At 42.1% G+C, this 19,594-nt stretch overlaps 1 protein-coding gene across 5 annotated transcripts in view; it reads left to right on the top strand.

The window, feature by feature from the left end:
- The first annotated feature begins 87 nt into the window (after positions 1 to 87).
- The window catches only part of NUDT4 (nudix (nucleoside diphosphate linked moiety X)-type motif 4), a 24,621-nt gene continuing 5,114 nt past the window's right edge, over positions 88 to 19,594 (top strand). For 2 of the 5 annotated variants that reach the window (XM_011993177.1, XM_011993176.1), the window contains exons 1-3: positions 88 to 326; positions 15,737 to 15,847; positions 16,608 to 16,652. In XM_011993177.1, coding sequence (XP_011848567.1) covers positions 15,794 to 15,847; positions 16,608 to 16,652 — 99 coding nt within the window. In that variant the 5' untranslated portion in view covers positions 88 to 326; positions 15,737 to 15,793. Of the gene's footprint in view, positions 327 to 2,529; positions 2,574 to 6,995; positions 7,036 to 15,736; positions 15,848 to 16,607; positions 16,653 to 19,594 lie in introns of all 5 variants that reach the window. The other 3 variants (XM_011993174.1, XM_011993179.1, XM_011993178.1) reach the window with 3 other exon arrangements.

Below are 19,594 nucleotides of genomic sequence, written 5' to 3'. Positions count from 1 at the left end.
CTCCGGGGCGCCGGGGTCTGGGGCCCGGGTGCTTCCCCTCCCTCCCCGCCCGGGCGCAGGCTGAGGGGCTGGGAGGGATTAGCCCCCTTCCTCCCTCCCTCCTTTCCTCCCTCCCTTCTTCCTTCCTTTCTCGGGGCTGATAGAGGAGACAAAGGGGGCTCGCCCAGCCCCACTTTCTCCATCTGGGCACTCGAGAAGGCGCCTGGTCCCCGGGAAGGTCCCGGGCCGTGTGAGTCTCGCCTAGCGGGAGTCACCATCTTAATGTGCGAATTGAGTTGAAAGCCGGATAAACCTCGAGTGCTCAGCGAGAGGAGGGTGGAAATGGCGTGAGTGTTGCAGCAGAGCCCTTGTGCCTCTTTTACATATTTTCCTTCCATGTTACAGCCATTTGCGGTCTCGGATTCGATCTAAGCATGTTTGTGGAGTAACAGACAGTCCTCGTGCTTGGAATTGAGGACCCCGCAGTCTAGTCTTGGCAATTCTTGTGGGTCCATGAACCCGCTAGCTGTTGGCATAATTATGCCTCATTTTTAAAAAGGCCTTCCTTTCTTAAAGTTTTCTGACTGCAGAAAGATGGTTAGTGAAAAATGTGGAATAATGCCAAAAGGGAGACGATGGACTAGAGATGGGCAAAGCTGCCATTTTCAGACAGTAATCTACAGCTCTCAGCTTCTGTGTAAAGGGTTCTTTGCTCTCTGACTTGACATCTGGAAAGGAGCAGCCTTTCTCGTTCTAAGAGCAGTCCTTGTGTAATTTACCATCTGCATTGGGCTGAGAATGAGACCCTTGGGGTTTCCCTGGAGAGCGATTTTTACTTAATTCAGTCATATTTATTTAAAATGGCTCACTGTTGAAGTTTGCTTAGGGCAATAGTAGCCTTTTGGTATTGCCACTCTTAAGATAAATTACACAGGTAAAAAAAAATTAACACTCTGAGTTCTGCTTTCGTAACCAACCGTGTATAAAATACGAGGCTAAGGCTGGAGATGGGAATTTAATGGCTTCCTTACTGCTAGTCCCTATGTAGTTGTGATGAGTATGACTTAGAATACACTCAGTGGCTTAGTTCTTGTTATGTTAACAAAACGTTCTCGAAATTTGCCCTTCAAACCCTTGTTTTGCCTTTATTTTTTTTTTTGAAAAGAAACCAAGCCCTTTAGGTGGGTTGCTCTGTGCTCACTCGTAGCCTTTACGTGTTATACCTGAAGCAAACGAGTGTCCAGAGAAATACGGTCCCAGCCTTTGAGATGGGTCTGCTTAGGAGAGCTAGAAACTGCAAAGGGAAAGGTTATTAACTTTTACAAAGTGAACAAGTCAACAAGCATTAAGTGTGTTCTGTAAAAAAGATAAAGCCTTAGCGGAAAGGGGCCATGTTGAGGCAAAGTAGTAAACTTTAAATATAAAAGAAATGATAGCCAAAAGGGATCAAGATAGGTCTAGGATCTTGTCTGGTTTTCTCAATATCGTATAATGATATTCTTAATTGAGTGCTTACCATGTGCCAGGCACTGCCAGAAGAAAACTTGTTATACATTTAATCCTTTTAACACTGGGAGGTAGTGAAGTTATTCCCATTTTATAGGTAAGGAGACCGTTGCAGAGCATAAGTACTTTCCCAAATGACACAATTAGGAAGTGGTAGAGTCAGGATTCAGTCAGGGTCCAGTCCTTACTCTTGATGGTGGGCTCTGTTTGTTGAATGACTGAGATTTTTGTGAGGCTAAGTTTGGAAGCCTTTCTGAAAGTGGCGACTCAAGTACTGCCGTAATGTGAACTTGGAATTCAGGCTTTGTAAAAATACTAGACTCTAGGGGAAAATATGAGCGATGGAAATTGAAATGATGATCTATATTGCGCTTATGCTAAAGCAAAGTCTGATAGAAGCTTTAGGAATTACTTTAGCAACAAAAATAAATGGTTATTTTTATGCGTGGATATTATTTCTACTGTAATAAATACTAAATTCATGGCCTCTAGTTGAGTCAAGAGACCAGTGTCATTAGGTAAGGTGAAGTAGGGAGCAAGTTTTGGAGAATATATTAGAGACATCCATTGTGTAAAACTTTGTAAATCAGATAACCTGTAGGTTGAGGATCGAAGTGAGTGAGTCCTCTTGTTAGAGGATATGGTCTGAGGGAAGACTCTAGAATTCTCCTTAAGTGAAATGCACAGCCAACTTTAACATCTGGTTTAGCTCTTCAGAATTTTCATTTCTGTGGTTGTGCGTGGTTGAGGCTCTATCTATTACATGATGATTACAGAATAAACTCTGTTAGCTTTCCTGGAGATCCTATTGTTTCTCTATGAGTTTGGCTTCACTCTGTTGAAATTGCATTGCCAGACTTCCCAGGAGAGTCTAGAAAACCAGCTTGAACCCACCTCTCTAGTTAATAGGTGACAACTGTTTCCCTCTACTGGATGAAAAACACCTAGATCCTGGTTGGGAGATTTAAATATATGTTTTGTTTGAGGATGAAATGTTTATACAAATGGAAGTAAAAGAGTAATTGCAATTTGACCCCAAAAAAGCTATGTGGCGCTCCCATCTGGCTGTTCCTGTACTGAAGTTCTCAGTAAGTTTCTACTTTAGAACAGATTGTTCTAGGAAAGAAGATTGTTCTAAGAGCAGAGTTATTCTTTTAAGATGGCTTTTTATATATTAAATATTTTCCATTTTATCTTCTTCTGCTCTGTAGGGTAAATACGTATTAGTATTTGTTTAGGAGGAAATTAGGTAGCAGAAGTAACCTATCCCAAGGTCACAGAAGCTGGCAGATCCTTTTGAGCTGTGGTCCTTTGTTTCTAAATGTTTTGTTTATTTGACCTACCTCCCCAGCTAGTTATTTCTGTGGGGAAGCACCCTTAGTTTTGGCAGCTGGACTTCTAGACAGGCCCACAACTAATTGCCCTGTAGAGTAGCTGGGTACTGTGCTTGTACAGTGAAAGATGACAGTGCTTTTACAAATAGGTAATCAGAAATGGATTCTGTTGAATGTATTTGCATATATGATCGTTTAAAAGGGGATGAAGAGATGAGATCTTAGCTCCTAAGAAACATTCTATAGGGGAAGTTTGGACAAGTGATCAATGGAAAGGGAAATAAAGTAAGGGAAAAGTGTGGTCGGGTATTCTGGGGTTAAGATCCAATGTGAGTCATTTGGAGTTGGATGTGGATGACTGGGAAAGGAGGGACCACTCATCTCAAATAGAACAAGACTTGGGGCTGTGGTAGATTTGGCTGCAGCTTAGGGATGGCATAGGATAAGTAATAGTTGAAATATGCAACACTTTAAATGTAAGGTTGAGAAATTGCTACACAAGAAAGGAACTCCTAGTTTTGAACAAAGAACATTTAGATTTTAGATGTATTCAAGCTTGAGAGTGATCTGGCAGCAAAATAGGTTTGGACTGCTAAGGGGAGAAGTAGAATGACTTGATCCTGGGTGGAATCCAGACATACTTGCAAGAGAGGCATTAACAGATCAGTCTTAAGGACTAACCACTACAGGCCAGGCGGGCGGATCACCTGAAGTCAAGTGTTCGAGACCAGCCTGGCCAGTATGGCGAAACCCTCTACTAAAAATAGAAAATACAAAAAGTAGCTGGGCGTGGTGGCATGTGCCTGTAATCCAGCTACTCAGGAGGCTGAAGCATGAGAATCACTTGAACCTGGGAGGCGGAGGTTGCAGTGAGCCAGATCATGCTTTTGCACTCTAGCCTGGGCAACAGAGCAAGACCCTGTCTCCAAAAAAAAAAAAAAGAAAAGAAAACTAACCACTACTCTTCCATAGAACTTGCTGCCCTAATTAGCTTTTAAGCTCTATGAGCCAGGGGCTGTCTTCTATAGATAGTCTGCTATAATGCTGAATAAATATATATATATATATATATGTTTTTTTGTTTTTTTTTTTTTTGAGACGGAGTCTTGCTCTGTCGCCCAGGCTGGAGTGCAGTGGCCGGATCTCAGCTCACTGCAAGCTCCGCCTCCCGGGTTCACGCCATTCTCCTGCCTCAGCCTCCCGAGTAGCTGGGACTACAGGCGCCCGCCACCTCGTCCGGCTAGTTTTTTTTTTTGTATTTTTTTGGTAGAGACGGGGTTTCGCCGTGTTAGCCAGGCTGGTCTCACTCTCCTGACCTCGTGATCCGCCTGTCTCGGCCTCCCAAAGTGCTGGGATTACAGGCTTGAGCCACTGCGCCCGGCCAATGCTGAATATATATTACTGAAAAATCTTGAGTTGTACAAAATCATGCAGTAAAGCTTTGGTGGGAAAGGTTGAGTCTGAAAACCTAAAACCAGAGCTCTGATGAACAACAATACTAATACAAAATATTACTAGAGTTAAATCTCCACTAGCATTTTTATACTTAGAATCAACAGTCAGTCCACCCTTTTCACACATATACTCTGGGGCTCATAGTTCTTCAGAGTTAAGTTCTTGAAGTATTTGTTTCAAATGGAGAACACTTTCATCAAAAATAAGTACTATCCAAAGGTAGCCTTTTTAAATTTATTTTTTATTTTTGTTTTTATTTATTTATTTATTTTTTGAGACGGAGTCGCGCTCTGTCGTCCAGGCTGGAGTGGAGTGGCATTGTCTTGGCTCACTGCAAGCTCTGCCTTCTGGGTTCACACCATTCTGCCTCAGCCTGCCGAGTAGCTGAGACTACAGGCGCACGCCACCATGCCCAGCTAATTTTTTGTATTTTTAGTAGAGACGAGGTTTCACTGCGTTAGCCAGGATGGCCTTGTTCTGACCTTGTGTGTGATCCACCCACCTTGGCCTCCCAAAGTGCTGGGATTACAGGCGTGAGCCACCGTGCCCGGCCTGGAAGCCTTTTTTAAACACAGAGAAGTGTCACCAACCTCTTCATCTGTGCCTCCAGCTCTCCCAGAAGATTTCCTATCATAAAACCAGGCATTAATGTCGAATTTGCATTGGATCATTATTTTTTTTCTTAGGGTCTTTGTATAACTTAAGACTTCCTCTAATTGAAAAAAGCTTAAGTCACTTTAAAACATTGACCTGCTAGGTAAAAATGCCATGGTCAACCTGACTTACCACATTATTGATAATACTTATCTACCAATCCCATATAACTTAGAGCTAAACATAGTTTAGAAGAAAGAACTGTTATTTCTGGTCTACTGTGCCTCTGTAGTCCAAAAAGAAGTACTAATTTTCTTAATAATAGTAGGTAGCTGTTTAGCATGTATCAAACCATTTTCATAACCTATGTTCTTGTAAAATGTCTATGTGCATAGTGGGTGTTCCTAATAACACTGCTGGCCTAATTTTGGTTAAGTGTAGTAGAAGTAGGTTAACATGTAGTTTTAACCATTCATGATATCCTGATTCATGATAATTTGGGAAGAAAGAACAGCAACCTCAAAACAGTTTATAAGTAGGCCAGGTGCAGTGGCTCACGCCTGTAATCCCAGTGCTTTGGGAGACCAAGGTGGGTGGATCACCTGAGGTCAGGGGTTCAAGACCAGCCTGGGCAACATGGCAAAACCTCATCTCTACTAAAAATACAAAAATTAGCTGGGCATGGTGGTGTGTGCCTGTAGTCCTGGCTACTCTGGAGGCTGGGGCAGGAGAATCCCTTGAATCCAGGAGGCAGAGGTTGCAGTGAGCTGAGATTGTACCACTGCACTCCAGTCTGGGTGACAGAGCGAGACTCCATCTCAAAAATAACAACAACAAACGGTTTCTAAATAGCTACAATTTTCAAAATAAACCTCTTCATTCTTAGGGATCACTTGAGGTTCTCTGGATGACTCCTCCCCTCCCCTTCCTGGGAACAGAACGTGGTATCTATATAGTGGTTGGAGTTCCTAGAGCCAAGCCACGACAATTGCAGCGTTAAGGGTAAAAGCTGAAACACAAATGGGAATTCGGGGCCCAGGGACCTACAGCCTCTGAAGGCATAACTGCATTAGATAGCCCTTGAACAGCACTCTCTTATAAATCCTCAGCCAGGAGGACCCTTCCGTTGATAAAGGGTATAGATTCTATACAATAGATCGGGGTGCCCAATCTTTTTTTGTTTTGTTTTGTTTTTTTTGGAGTCTCGCTCTGTCACCATGTCACCAGGCTGGAGTGCAGTGGTGCAATCTCGGCTTACTGCAACCTCTGCCTCCTGGATTCAAGCGATTCTCCTGCCTCAGCCTCCCGAGTAGCTGAGACTACAGCCGTATGCCACCACGCCCAGCTAGTTTTTGTATTTTTAGTAGAGAATATGAGCCAAGCCATGACAATTGCAGCTTTAAGGGTAAAAGCTGAAACACAAATGGGAATTCACTATGTTGGCCAGGATGGTCTCGATCTCCTAACTTCGAGATCTGCCCACAGCCTCCCAAAATGCTGGGATTACAGGCGTGAGCCACCACGCCTGGCCTGGGGTGCCCAATCTTTTAGCTTCACTGGGCCTCATTGGAAGAATTGTCTTGGGCCATACATAAAACACACTGACATTAATGATAGCTGGTGAGCTAAAAAAGTAATAATTGCGAAAATATTTCATAATATTTTAAGAAAGTTTACAAATTTGTGTTTGGCTGCATTCAAAGCCATCCTGGGCTGCATGCAGTCCACGGGCCACAGGTTGAGCGGGCTTGCAATAGATCATTGTAATTCACAGACTTTTTTTTTTTTTTTTTTAAAGAGTCTCACTCTGTCGCCCAAGCTGGAGTGCAGTGGCGCGACCTCGGCTCACTGCAACCTCTGCCTCCCAGGTTCAAGCCATTCTCCTGCCTCAGCCTTCCAAGTAGCCGGGATTACAGGTGCATGCCACTACGCCTGGCTGATTTTTGTATTTTTAGTTGAGACGGGGTCTCACCATGTTGGCCAAGCTGGTCTCTTACTCTTGACCTCAAATGGTCTAGCCACCTCAGCCTCCCAAAGTGCTGGGATTACAGGCATGAGCCACCATGGCTGGCCACTACACTATTCTTAAAGTGATAAATGCTTCTCTCCAAATGCTTAAAACCTTAGGTATCTAGGAAAAGACAAAATAACTCTTCAACAGTGCCAGGTGAGTGGTGTTTTATTCTAGTAATTGTCTAATACATGGAAAGAGGGAGTAAGATTTAGTAGTGTAGTAGGAAGAATGCTTATGTGAAGATAGATTGAATAGAGTAGGAAGAGATGTCTTCACTTCTCACCACACTAATAGCGTTGGCTTTGGGGTCTGAGTGTGCTCCAAGTCTGGCTCTGCAGCCTGGTAGAATGAGTAGTCTCCTTTTCATAAACCTTTCCTATGGTCTCAGCTCTGATTTATCTGGAAGGTTGAATGCATCTTCCTTCATCTCTGTCATCGCTAATGTAACAGACTGGCATCTTGATGGATACAGAAAATCTAATCTACTCAGAGAAAGGAATTTCAAATCTATGAATGACCATGTGTGGCTCTGTCAACTGTTGATGTGTCTTTGTAGAATAAGCTTTTATAACCCATCTTTAGAGCATTAATTAGCATGCTAACTATACTAGTAAATTTGAGGGTATCATAGAAATGTATAGATGGCTGTTGTGTGCATTTAGAGGGAGTATTGAAGAATAATGCATTGTGATAGGGTTCTAGAGATTGAGATTCTTCCACTTTTGTAGGAGGGGCTTAGGAGCAGCTGCCCATTATTTGAAATCAATATTATTGCAAGAAAAGCAACCATTATGGTTATGTTGCTGTGATTCAGTAAATGGCGCCCTCAAAACAAACCAAAAAAAGCTTTTACAATAAATTGTGCTGAAATTTGATTTTAGATTTCTGCATGTATAGAAGATTATATATATATTTGTAAATCTTTTTTAAAAAAAAATGTGTGTGTGTGTATATATATATATAATTTTCTTTTTTCTTTTTGAGACAGAATCTCACTTCTGTTACTTAGGCTGGAGTACAGTGGCATAGTTATGGCTCACTGCAGCCTCAACTTCCCAGGTTCAGGTGATTCTCCCACCTCAGCCCCCCGAGTAGCTTGGACTACAGGTGCTTGCCACCATGCCTGGCTAATTTATTGATTTTTTTGTAGAGACAGGGTCTTCCTATGTTGTCTAAGCTGGTCTTGAACTCCTGGACTCAGTCTGCCTGCCTTAGCTTCCCAAAGCACTGGGATTACAGGTGTGAGCCATTGTGTCTGGCCTATAGAAGATATTAATAGTTCAGGCTGGGCGCAGTGGCTCACACCTGTAATCTCAGCACTTTGGGAGGCCGAGGTGGGTGGATCATTTGAGGTCAGGAGTTCAAAAGCAGCCTGGCCAACATGGTGAAAGCCAGTCTCCACTAAAAATACAAAAAAAATGAGCTGAGCATAGTAGTGCATACCTGTAATCCCAGCTACTCAGGAGGCTGACGCATGAGAATTGCTTGAACCCAGGAGGCAAAGGTTGCAGTGAGCTGAGATAGCGCCATTGCACTCCAACCTGGGTGACAGAGTGAGACCCTGTCTCAAAAAAAAAAAAAAAAAACCTATTAGTAGTTGAGTTTTCCCACAGAGTTTTAGTAGAAAAGGTATAATGAAGCTGAAAAATGTGAGTATATGACTAGTAAAAACACTGCTCAGAACTAGTATCTCCAAAATTTATGTAAGAAACAAAATTTCCATTACTGACTCTACTAGATATTTTCATCATTCTCAAAAAAAAATTTTTGTGGAACACTTAACATTTGCATTAGCAGATACGTCAAATCTTTTGTCTGGGTTGGAAAACTCTTAACTGGAAGAACATAGCTAAATCTTTGATAAGGAAAGTATACCTTCTTACTAATTTTGGCCTCTGGAAAACAGTACTGAATGGACTCTGTTTTTTTTTTATTATTATTTTTGAGACAGAGTCTCGCTGTGTTGCCCAGGTTGGAATGCAGTTGCGCTATCTCAGCTCACTGCAAACGGCCTCCTGGATTCAAGCGATTCTCCTGCCTCAGCCTCCCAAGTAGCTGGGATTACAGGCATGCCCAGCTACTTTTTATATTTTTAGTAGAGATGAGGTTTCACCATGTTGGCCAGGCTGGTCTTGAACTTCTGACCTCAAGTGATCCTCCTGCCTCGGCCTCCCAAAGTGCTGGGATTACAGGCATGAGCCACTGCACCGGGCTGGACTGTTTTATTTGCATGCTCTTTACAAAACTGGTTTTTCAAGGTGAATTACTTTAGTAGTTCTATAAAAATGCAGTCCAGAAAAATCTACATTGATGATTTCATCTTCAACAGATTCCAAGTGACTTCAACAGAAAAGCTGTAATTCTTGAGTTCTTGATAGTTCTGGAGTGACAGTGTGCCACTACGGTGCAACTCCTCACCACCACTCCCAGTTTCTCTTTTATAATCCCACGCTTTTTAACTTGGTGAAATGTTTTTCTGGAAAGAGAAATGGTCATACAGCACTAGACAAAAGAGCAGGTGTGGGGGTTCTTAGGAAACACTGAGTTATGTTTTCATCTTAATCACAACCACCTGCCTAAAAACAGTTGTTAGTGTCCTCTGTTGTCTGCCTAATTAAAATATAAACATGCTCCAGTGTGATACCAACTTTTTTTCATCTGTATTGGTCTAGATCTAGTGCTGGGGACCGCTTCCAAGTGCATGACAGACCCCAGATAATCACAGGATGGCCTTGCTATCACACTAATTGGCCTTAAGTTAAAAACCTGTTCATTATTATTGGGGTAGGGGGCAGGTAGAGGACTGTTTTAATTGTCCTTCTCTCTACTAATGCTATTCATATTTTTCCACCCTGGCAGACATACGCCATCGTGCAGGCTATTCTCTTATCTGGAGTGTGTCCCTCAGTTCTTGCTCACTCTTAGTCACCACCTTCTCCCCACCTTCCCCCACCCCAAATGTGACCTTGGCCCTCATTTGAACACCCAAATGAACTATTCAAGATAAGTGGGCAAGTACTTAATGAAACAGACAGACTTTCAAATCTGTCACCATCACATCTGTGTAAGACCTCTTTTCATAAGCTGGTTTAGATGGCCAGTCATTTCTGTGTCACAGATATTAAGTACCCATTTAAAGTATCATTTTATGGAAAGATATATTTGAAGTTACTGGTTTGACCAAGTTTATTCTTCCTGGGATGTCCAGGGACTCTTGGATGATAAGTTACTGGATTAGGCTAAATCGTTTGTCCACAATTTATCGTGATATAGATTTATATAGATGTATGTGTTCTTGCAGTTTTTAGACAGAATACTGAGCATTCTGTGTGACTTTACTCCAACCGTACCTCCAAGAATATAAGCTCTTTGAGGGAAAGATGTATATTCAGTATCTTTTCATCACATACAATTCCTGTTCAGTATCACACAATTAGTAGATAAGGAGCAAAATCAGCAACTTCTTTATCCATAGTGCTTCTCTTTAAGGTGGAGAACTTGTGCAGAATTGTGACTTTTTGACAGGAGTCAGTCTGTTCTCTATCTTTCTAGGGGTTGAAGATTGTAAAGATGAAAGTGAATAGATTTAGTTTGGATACCATGTGCATGATGCTTCTTTCCTGCTAGCCCATTTTCATGATTCTGATTTTCTTTTGAAAAACATTTTAAAGTGGTGAGGTTCTATCTGCAGGTTTGTCAATTTAGATGAGTAGACAAGTGCTTAATGAAACATACTGGATTTCAAAACTGCCATCACCAAAAGTTGGATATTAGCAAATCTGCCTTAAGCTAGTAGTTTAGACTGAATCATTTCTGGACCATAGATAATTGAACCCAGGAGGCAAAGGTTGCAGTGAGCAACCTTTAAATGAGAACCTTTAAATGAGATAATTACCCATTTAAATTTATCGGCTTATTTATTTATTTATTTTTGAAAGATACATTTGGCTGGGTGTGGTGGCTCATGCCTGTAATCCCAGCACTTTGGGAGGCCAAGGCGGGTGGATCAGCTGAGGTTTCGAGTTCAAGACCAGCCTGACCAGCATGGAGAAACCCCGTCTCTACTAAAAATACAAAATTAGCTGGGCGTGGTGGCGCATGTCTGTAATCCCAGCTACATGGGAGGCTGAGGCAGGAGAATCGCTTGAACCGGGGAGGTGGAGGTTGCAGTGAGCCAAGATTGCATCATTGCACTCTAGTCTGGGCAACAAGAGCGAAACTCTGTCTTAAAAAAGAAAAGAAAAGAAAAGGAAAGAAACAGTTGAAGTTAATGTTTTGATCAAATATTTTCTTGGAATATCAAGGGATTCTTACACCATAAATTATTAGATTATGCTAAATCACGTATCAAATTTATATACTGTTTTCATGAGACTGTCTAAAAAGTAATTTATGAAACAGAGATGTTGACACATAAGGGTTCCATGTTACTGACTTTTGGAAGAAAAGTTTAGATATGCTGATGTCATGTAGATGCAGGTTTGGTTTTAAATCTGAAGCATAGGCCGGGCGCGGTGGCTCACACCTGTAATCCCAGCACTTTGGGAGGCCGAGGCAGGTGGATCACGAGGTCAGGAGTTCAAGACCAGCCTGGCCAAGATGGTGAAACCCCATCTCTACTATAAAAGTACAAAAATTAGCCGGGCGTGGTGGCGGGAGCCTGTAATCCCAGCTACTCAGGAGGCTGAGGCAGAGAATTGCTTGAACCGAGGAGGCGGAGGTTGTAGTGAGCCGAGATCACGTCGTTACACTCAAGCCTGGGCGACAGAGCGAGACTCCGTCTCAAAAAAAAAAAAAAAAATCTGAAGCATAAAATGTTTCTTCAGAAAAGCAGACACAGCTTATACTAATTCACCATTATTAATCTCCTGTAGTTTAGCTCTCTGTCTTGGAGAACTGGAAACATCATAGTCATTGACCTAGATACATAAGACTTTGCATTTCATTTATTCAGGACTGCAACATTTTGAATATAGATGATTTTGAAACTCCCTATTTACTATTTACTAAGTGATGATGTACTTTTCAGGTGGCTAGCCGCCTGCGTTATGTCCCATTATTAACGTAATCCAGGAAGTTGCTTAGCATAGAATTGTGTAACAAGAATTTCATCTAGGCAATAGAAACCAGTTTATCCTCAACTCATACCTAGTGACCAGAACAAGAGGCCTGTAACTCTGCAGTCCGGACCAGTAGTTGCTATTTACTTTTCCAGTGATGCGAGACAAACCCTTAACATTTTTATTTAACTTAAAAACTTACACTCACTTGCCAGTCTTGATAGATGGCCGGTGCCTTTGGTTGCCATAGATCCTCTGTAAGCCTCCAATTTTGAATAAAATACAAAGGTTTTGAAATCTGATTTGTAGTTTCTCTGTTTAAAGTGGAATTTGAACTTAGAGACCCTTGCATGCACTTTTGGATTTTTAATTTTCTTCTTCTGATTTTCTATAAAGTCTCATCTGTGTATAATTTGATAATGTAATAGCTCCCCCCGCCCTTTTTTTTTTTTTTATTGAGATAGTCTCATTCCATCGCCCAGGCTGGAGTGCAGTGGCATGATCACAGCTCACTGTAGTCTCGGCCTCCTGGGCTCAGGTGATCCTTTCCACCACAGCCTCCTGAGTAGTTGGGATTACGGGCACGTGTTACCATGCATGGCTAATTTCTGTATTTTTTGTAGAGGGGGTTTTGTCATGTTGCCCAGGCTGTTCTCAGACTCCTTAGTTCAAGAAATCTGCCCACCTTGGCCTCCCAAAGTGCTAGGATGTGATTACAGGTGTGAGCCACCATGCCCGGCCTGGAATGCTGCTTTTCTAATGAGGGGGTTCTATGCCTAAATAGATATTCTCTTTTAACTCAGCATTTTGGGGGCTTGAGAGAAAGGTGGGAGTTGCTGAACTGTCAGCTTGAAACTTGCCAGTTTGGAAAAGTTGAGTTCCTGGTAACTTAGTCAAATAGGAGAGGACTTCTGTGCTGGCTGTGAACTCTTAAAGGCCAGCAGCTCCTGGCAGCAGGGAGGGAGCAGGGCAGATAGAGGTGCTGGCATGCATTAAAAAAAAAAAAATCGTTATGGCTCTTGCCTGTAATCCCAGTTGGGAGGCCAAGGTGGAAAGATCACTTGAGCCCAGGGTTTCGAGATCTATCTAGGCAACATGACAAGACCCCACCTCTATAAAATAATACAAAAATCAGACTGGACAGGGTGGCTTACACCTGTAATCCCAGCACTTTGGGAGGCCAAGGCAGGCAGATCACTTGAGGTCAGGAGTTTGAGATCAGTCTGGCCAACATGGTGAAACCCTGTCTCTACTCAAAATACAAAAATTAGCTGGTCGTGGTGTCAGGTGCCTGTAATCCTACCTACTTTGGAGGCTGAGATGGGAGAATCACTTGAACCCAGGAGGCGGAGGTTGCTGTGAGCCAAGACCATGCCACTGCACTCCAGCCTGGATGACAGGGTGAGACTCCATTAAAAAAAAAAAAAAAAAGAAAGTACAAAATTAAGACAGGCCTGGTGGTGGGTGCCTGTATTCATTGCCAACTGCTTGGGAAGCTGGAGTGAGAGGATCACTTGAGCCCGGGAAGTGAAGGCTGCAGTCAGCAGGGATTGTGCCACTGCACTCCAACCTGGATGTTCGAGTGAGACCCTGTCTGTCATCATCCTCTCTATCCACATTGGGAATGAAACTTCATGATAAACCCTATGTGTTTTCCAGGGAGAACTGTTTAAATTTACTTGAAGGCAATATACTAAGATAATTTTGTTGACACTTTTGTTCAAATTGGTTTATTGATTTTTATTTTTTATTTTTTTGAGACAGAGTCTCGCTCTGTTGCCCTGGCTGAAGTGCAGTGGCACAATCTCAGCTCACTGCAACTTTGCTTCCTAAATTCAAGCAATTCTTGTGCCCCAGCCTCCTGAGTAGCTGGGACTACAGGAATGTGCTACCACACCCAGCTAATTTGTGTATTTTTAGTAGAGATGGGGTTTCACCATGTTGGCCAGGCTGGTCTTGAACCCCTGACCTCAGATATCCACCCACTTCAGCCTCCCAAAGTGCTGGGATTATAGGCGTGAGCCACCATGCTCACCTCGAGTTGATTTTTAACTTTAGTGAAGTTCAACATAAGCTAGCCCACAAATATTCTTTTTTTTTTTTTTTTTTTTTTTTTTTTTCAGACAGAATCTAGCTCTGTCTCAAAATCAGAATCTAGCTCTGTCTCATTTTTTTGAGACAGAATCTAGCTCTGTTGCCCAGGCTGGAGTGTAGTGGCACAATCTCGGCTCACTGCAACCTCCGCCTCCCAGGTTCAAGTGATTCTCCTGCCACGGCCTCCTAAGTAGCTGGGATTACAGGTGCCTGCCACCACACCTGGCTAATTTTTTGTATTTTTAGTAGAGATGGGGTTTCAACATGTTGGCCAGGCTGGTCTTGAACTCCTGACCTCAGGTTATCTGCCCACCTCAGCCTCCCAAAGTACTAGGATTGCAGGCATTGAGCCACCGCGCCCGGCCAAGTATTCATTTAAAAGATGGGTATGTAATACCATCTTTAAATAGTTAAACTCTAGGATACTTGTCTAAGGTAATAGGGTATTTTTGTAACAGTTTGTACATTTCAGTCTTTTTTTTTTTTTTTGAGATGGAGTCTCGCTCTCCAACCAGCCTAGGCTGGTTGTGCAGTGGTGCAGTGTTGGCTCACTGCAACCTCCGCCTCCCAGGTTCAAGTGATTCTCATGCATCAGTCTCCCAAGTAGCTGGGATTACAGACATGCACCACCACGCCAGCTAATTTTTGTATTTTTAGAGATGGGGTTTCACCATGTTGGCGAGGTTGGTCTCGAAGTCCTGACCTCAGGTGATCGCCCACCTCGGCCTCCCAAAATGCTGGGATTATAGGTGTGAGCCACCATGCCCGGCCACATTTCAGTCTTAATACTTGGTAAGGGGTCCATAGACTTTTCCAAATTAAGCGCCAGATAAACATTTTAAGCTTTGAGGGCCACACAGTCTCTGTTGCAACTACTTTGACTCTGCTGTTGCATCACTAAAACAACCATAGACAATATGTAAAAATGAGTAAGTGTGACTCGATTCTAATAATTCCATCTGTGGACACTGAAATTTGAATTTCACATAATTTTAAAATGTAAAAATACTTTTGACTCGCAGACTGTACAAAAACAGGTGGTGAACTGCAGATTGCCAGTCCTGTTCTAGATCATAAATGATAGCTGCCTGTTAGCAGAATGAAGTGACTTTGGCCCATGTATGCAGGTTTAAAATATGAAGGATGCTTCTTGCCACCTAATCATAACAGTAACAAGCACTCTGTATCAAGAATCGACTTTAGGTGCATTTCCCCATTTCTTTCTCATAAATCTGTTTTCTTCTTAGTATTCTTATTTTCTAGGTGAGGAAACAAGGAAACCTACCTATGGTCATGTCCTTAAATTTGGAATATTCCATAACTAAAGAAACTTATGTGACCATAGATCTCAGTGCATACAGCTCTGGCTAATAAGCCAAGTTTCTGTTTTTATTCTTTGTTAGTATCCAATAATTCAAGAGTTTTACCAATTGAATCTGGTAGTTTAAATTATTTTATTAGATACAGGTGATTTGGTAGTGTGACCATGTTAATGTTAATTCTGATTTCAGAGAGATGGTGTTTAACATAAAGGTTCTTAATCGCATTTTGTGGTATAATGCGTACCCCTAATAATTTTAATTAAATTTTAAAATGGATTAATCTAGAGTAGAGTTACAACCTTGCAGAGGTTTGAGAATGTTGTTTATATATGAAGTGTTTCTCAGGCTGGAAGTATACAGTTGCGGTTCACCTTACAGGTGCTGCTGGTGAGTAGCAGCCGGTACCCAGACCAGTGGATTGTCCCAGGAGGAGGAATGGAACCTGAGGAGGAACCTGGCGGTGCTGCCGTGAGGGAAGTTTATGAGGAGGTGAGATGTTCTTTCACACAAATTCTGTTTCGGAGTTTTAAAAACAAGGCCCTTTGCTACATAACACTAAAACAAGGAGATGGGTGCAGGAGTGCTTTTTGTTGCCTGACACAACTTTAATTTTAATTTTTTTTTCGTTTTTTTTTGAGATGGAGTCTTGCTCTGTTGCTAGGCTGGGGTACAGTGGCATGATCTTGGCTCACTGCCACCTCCGCCTCCCAGGTTCAAGTGATTCTCCAGCCTTCCAAGTAGCTGGGATTATAGGCACATGCCACTGTGTCTGGCTAATTTTTGTATTTTTATTATAGAGACAGGGTTTCACCATGTTGGCCAGACTGGTCTCGAACTCCTGACCTCAGGTGATCCACCCGCCTCAGCCTCCCAAAGTGCTGGGGATTATAGGCATGAGCCACTACGCCCGGCCTTAATTTTTGTATTTTTAGTAGGGACAGGGTTTCACCATGTTGGCCAGGCTGGTCTCAAACTCCTGACCTCAAGTGATCCTTCTGCCTCGGCCTCCCAAAGTGCTGGGATTACAGGCATGAGCCATAGTGCCCAGCCAGAAATACTAATTTTTGATCAGTCCTTGCTACTTATGAAGTAACTGACAATAAAAACTTCACAGAAGCAGGAAGATAGTGAGTTGGTATGGGGAGAGGTATTGTATTTAGATTTAAGTAAATAGCCAGAGTATAAGTTGTATTTATATACATTTTGTTATAAAAAGGTAAACATTTTATATTTTATCTTTTTTTAATAGGCTGGAGTCAAAGGAAAACTAGGCAGACTTCTGGGCATATTTGAGGTGAGTTAAAAAGTAATCTTCACTTTGCTGATAATAGAATTAATGATTTCTTCCTAACCAACCAAATAATGTGGCAGCAGCCTGAACCAGACATTTCTGTCAGACTAGCAGTAGGCATCAGTCCAGGATTAGGTAGGAAAGGAAGTAAAAGCCACTTTTTCATATGCCATCACGTTTATTTATTTACTTATTTACTTATATTTTTAACTTTCTTTAAGACAGAGTCTCGCTCTGTCACCAGACTGGAGTGCAGTGGCACAATCTTGGGTCACTGCAACCTCTGCCTCCGGGATTCAAGCGATTCTCCTGTCTCAGCCTCCTGAGTAGCTGGGACTACAGGCACACACCACCACGCCCAGCTAAGTTTTGTTTTTTTATTTTATTTTTATTTTATTTTTTTTTATTTTTATGTTTTTTTATTTTTTATTTATTTATTTTTTTGAGACGGAGTCTCGCTCTGTTGCCCAGGCTGGAGTGCAGTGGCCGGATCTCAGCTCACTGCAAGCTCCGCCTCCCGGGTTCACGCCATTCTCCTGCCTCAGCCTCCCGAGTAGCTGGGACTACAGGCGCTCGCCACCTCGCCCGGCTAGTTTTTTGTATTTTTTTAGTAGAGACGGGGTTTCACCGTGTTAGCCAGGATGGTCTCGATCTGCTGACCTTGTGATCCGCCCGTCTCGGCCTCCCAAAGTGCTGGGATTACAGGCTTGAGCCACCGCGCCCGGCCCAGTTTTGTATTTTTAATAGAGATGGGGTTTCACCATGTTGGCCAGGATGGTCTCCATCTCTTGACCTCATGATCTGCCCGCCTTGGCCTCCCAAAGTGCTGGGATTACAGGCGTGAGCCACGGCACCCAGCTGCCATCACTTTTATACAGCATTATTATGTAGCGATTACTTCTGTTTGACAATACAGTGGAGCTGATACTGAAATGTTTCTCTTAATCCACTGTAGACTATTTAGGGTATAGATATTTTAGGAGGTACAATATTTTTAGTATGACCTAAAGGCTTAGGTCTCATGTATTTTATCTGGAAATGTCCCCATTGCGCTTAGCAAATAATATTGTATGATATACATAGTGACTTAAAGGATTGTATGAAAATATAAATCTCAGGTACATAGAACAGATGCTAAAAGAACAGAATTCTCTTTCATATATTCTCTTATTATTGAGGGCAGAATAGAATTTTCAGGGAGGGAATGTGAATGTGATAGGCACTCTTTGGCAGCCAGGGAGAAAGGAGGTCCAGATGTATTTTCATCCAAGATTCAGACCTAGATACATAGTATACCAGAAACATGGTCACTTTCCTTTTTTTCAGAGTACTATTTATAGCTTAGTTCAGTCTTTATAGTACTATGAACCATATAAATTTTATTTTTAAGCCTTAGGAATTCAGAAAAAAATCCCGATTCTATAGCACTTGGTAGAATTGATGACTTTTACCAGAATACAGTAATTAAACTATTAAGAGTAAAGTTGACCGGGCGTGGTGGCTCATGCCTGTAATCCCAGCACTTTGGGGAGGCCAAGGCAGGCAGATCACGAGGTCAGGAATTCAAGACCAGCTTGGCCAATATGGTGAAACCCTGTCTCTACTAAATAAATACAAAAATTAGCCGGGCGTGGTGATGCGTGCCTGTAGTACCAGCTACTTGGGAGGCTGAGGCAGAAGAATTCTTGAACCTGGGAGGTGGAGGTTGCAGATCGAGACTCTGTCTCAAAAAAAAAAAAAAAGAGAAAGAGAAAAGTCATTCAGGTAGAATTCAGTCTTTTCCAGAATTCAGCAGTTGCTTCACCCAGTTAAATAGCACCATCTCCTGGTTAAACTGAAAAACATATTGAGGTTTTTACAAATAACACATTTGTCAGTAAGTTGACAAGGTTTTTGAAGAAAACGTCTCACATTATAAATAAAGCTTAAATAATATGGGAAGGTAACAGTATTAAGTGCTTTACAAATACTGTTTACCAGGACATGTCAATCAAAAAATACCTTTCCCCTTAGAAAGTATAAGGGAAAATTGGATTGCCCTGCCCATTCATCCCAGTGATTTTAATGAATTTGTGAATTTAGCATAATAAATGTATTGATTTGTCAGACATAGAAATAAAACAACTGATGCTTAAAAATAATGATGTGTTAAGTGACAGTTGCCTCTAATTTATTGTTGTTTTTATTCCTTCTCAGATATAAAAATATAATCCTTCTCAGCTATAAAAACCCACTGTTTTGAGTAGATTATTCAGGTTGTTTGTGGCCAAAATCAGGACCAAGTATCTAAAGTTGTGGACTATGGCAAAGAAGGTTAACTTTAATCAGGATGAAGGAAGGCCAACTTGTTTAATTTTTAACCTAGAAACAAGCTCATGTGCCTGTTTTATGTATTTATGGTTTTTTGTTGTTGTTGTTTTGAGATGGGGTATCATTCTGTCATCCAGGCTGGAGTGCAGTGGCATGATCTGGGCTCATTGCCACGTCCGCCTCCTGGGCTCAAGAGATCCTTCCACTTCAGCCTCCCGAGTAGCTGGGATTACAGGCATGCGCCACCACGCCCAGCTAATATTTTTGTATTTTTAGTAGAGACGGGGTTTCACCATGTTGGACAGGCTGGGCTCGACCTCCTGACCTCAAGTGATCTGCCCGCCTTGACCTCCCAAAGTACTGGGATTATAGACGTGAGCTACTGCGCCAGGCCATGGACTGTTGTTTATGTGCACCTTGACAGGCCTGTAGGAGGAGTGCTTAAAGAAATTGGTGCTGTTTGCTCTTACAAAGGTCCTAAAGGAAGCAGTTTTCCATGGCATTGAAAGGTTGTCAGGATTAGCCCCAGGGAAGAGGGGGATATCGGATAAAAACTGTGGGAATGCAGGTCTGTTACTTTAATAAGATTCCATTCAACTCTTAAGATTTTCTTTTTTTTTTTTTTTTTTTTTTGA

Source organism: Mandrillus leucophaeus, unplaced genomic scaffold (assembly GCF_000951045.1).
Source record: "Mandrillus leucophaeus isolate KB7577 unplaced genomic scaffold, Mleu.le_1.0 Scaffold427, whole genome shotgun sequence".
Taxonomy (NCBI): domain Eukaryota; kingdom Metazoa; phylum Chordata; class Mammalia; order Primates; family Cercopithecidae; genus Mandrillus; species Mandrillus leucophaeus.
The sequence above is the reverse complement of the archived record's forward strand: the minus strand, read 5'-3'. Positions and strand labels throughout refer to the sequence as shown.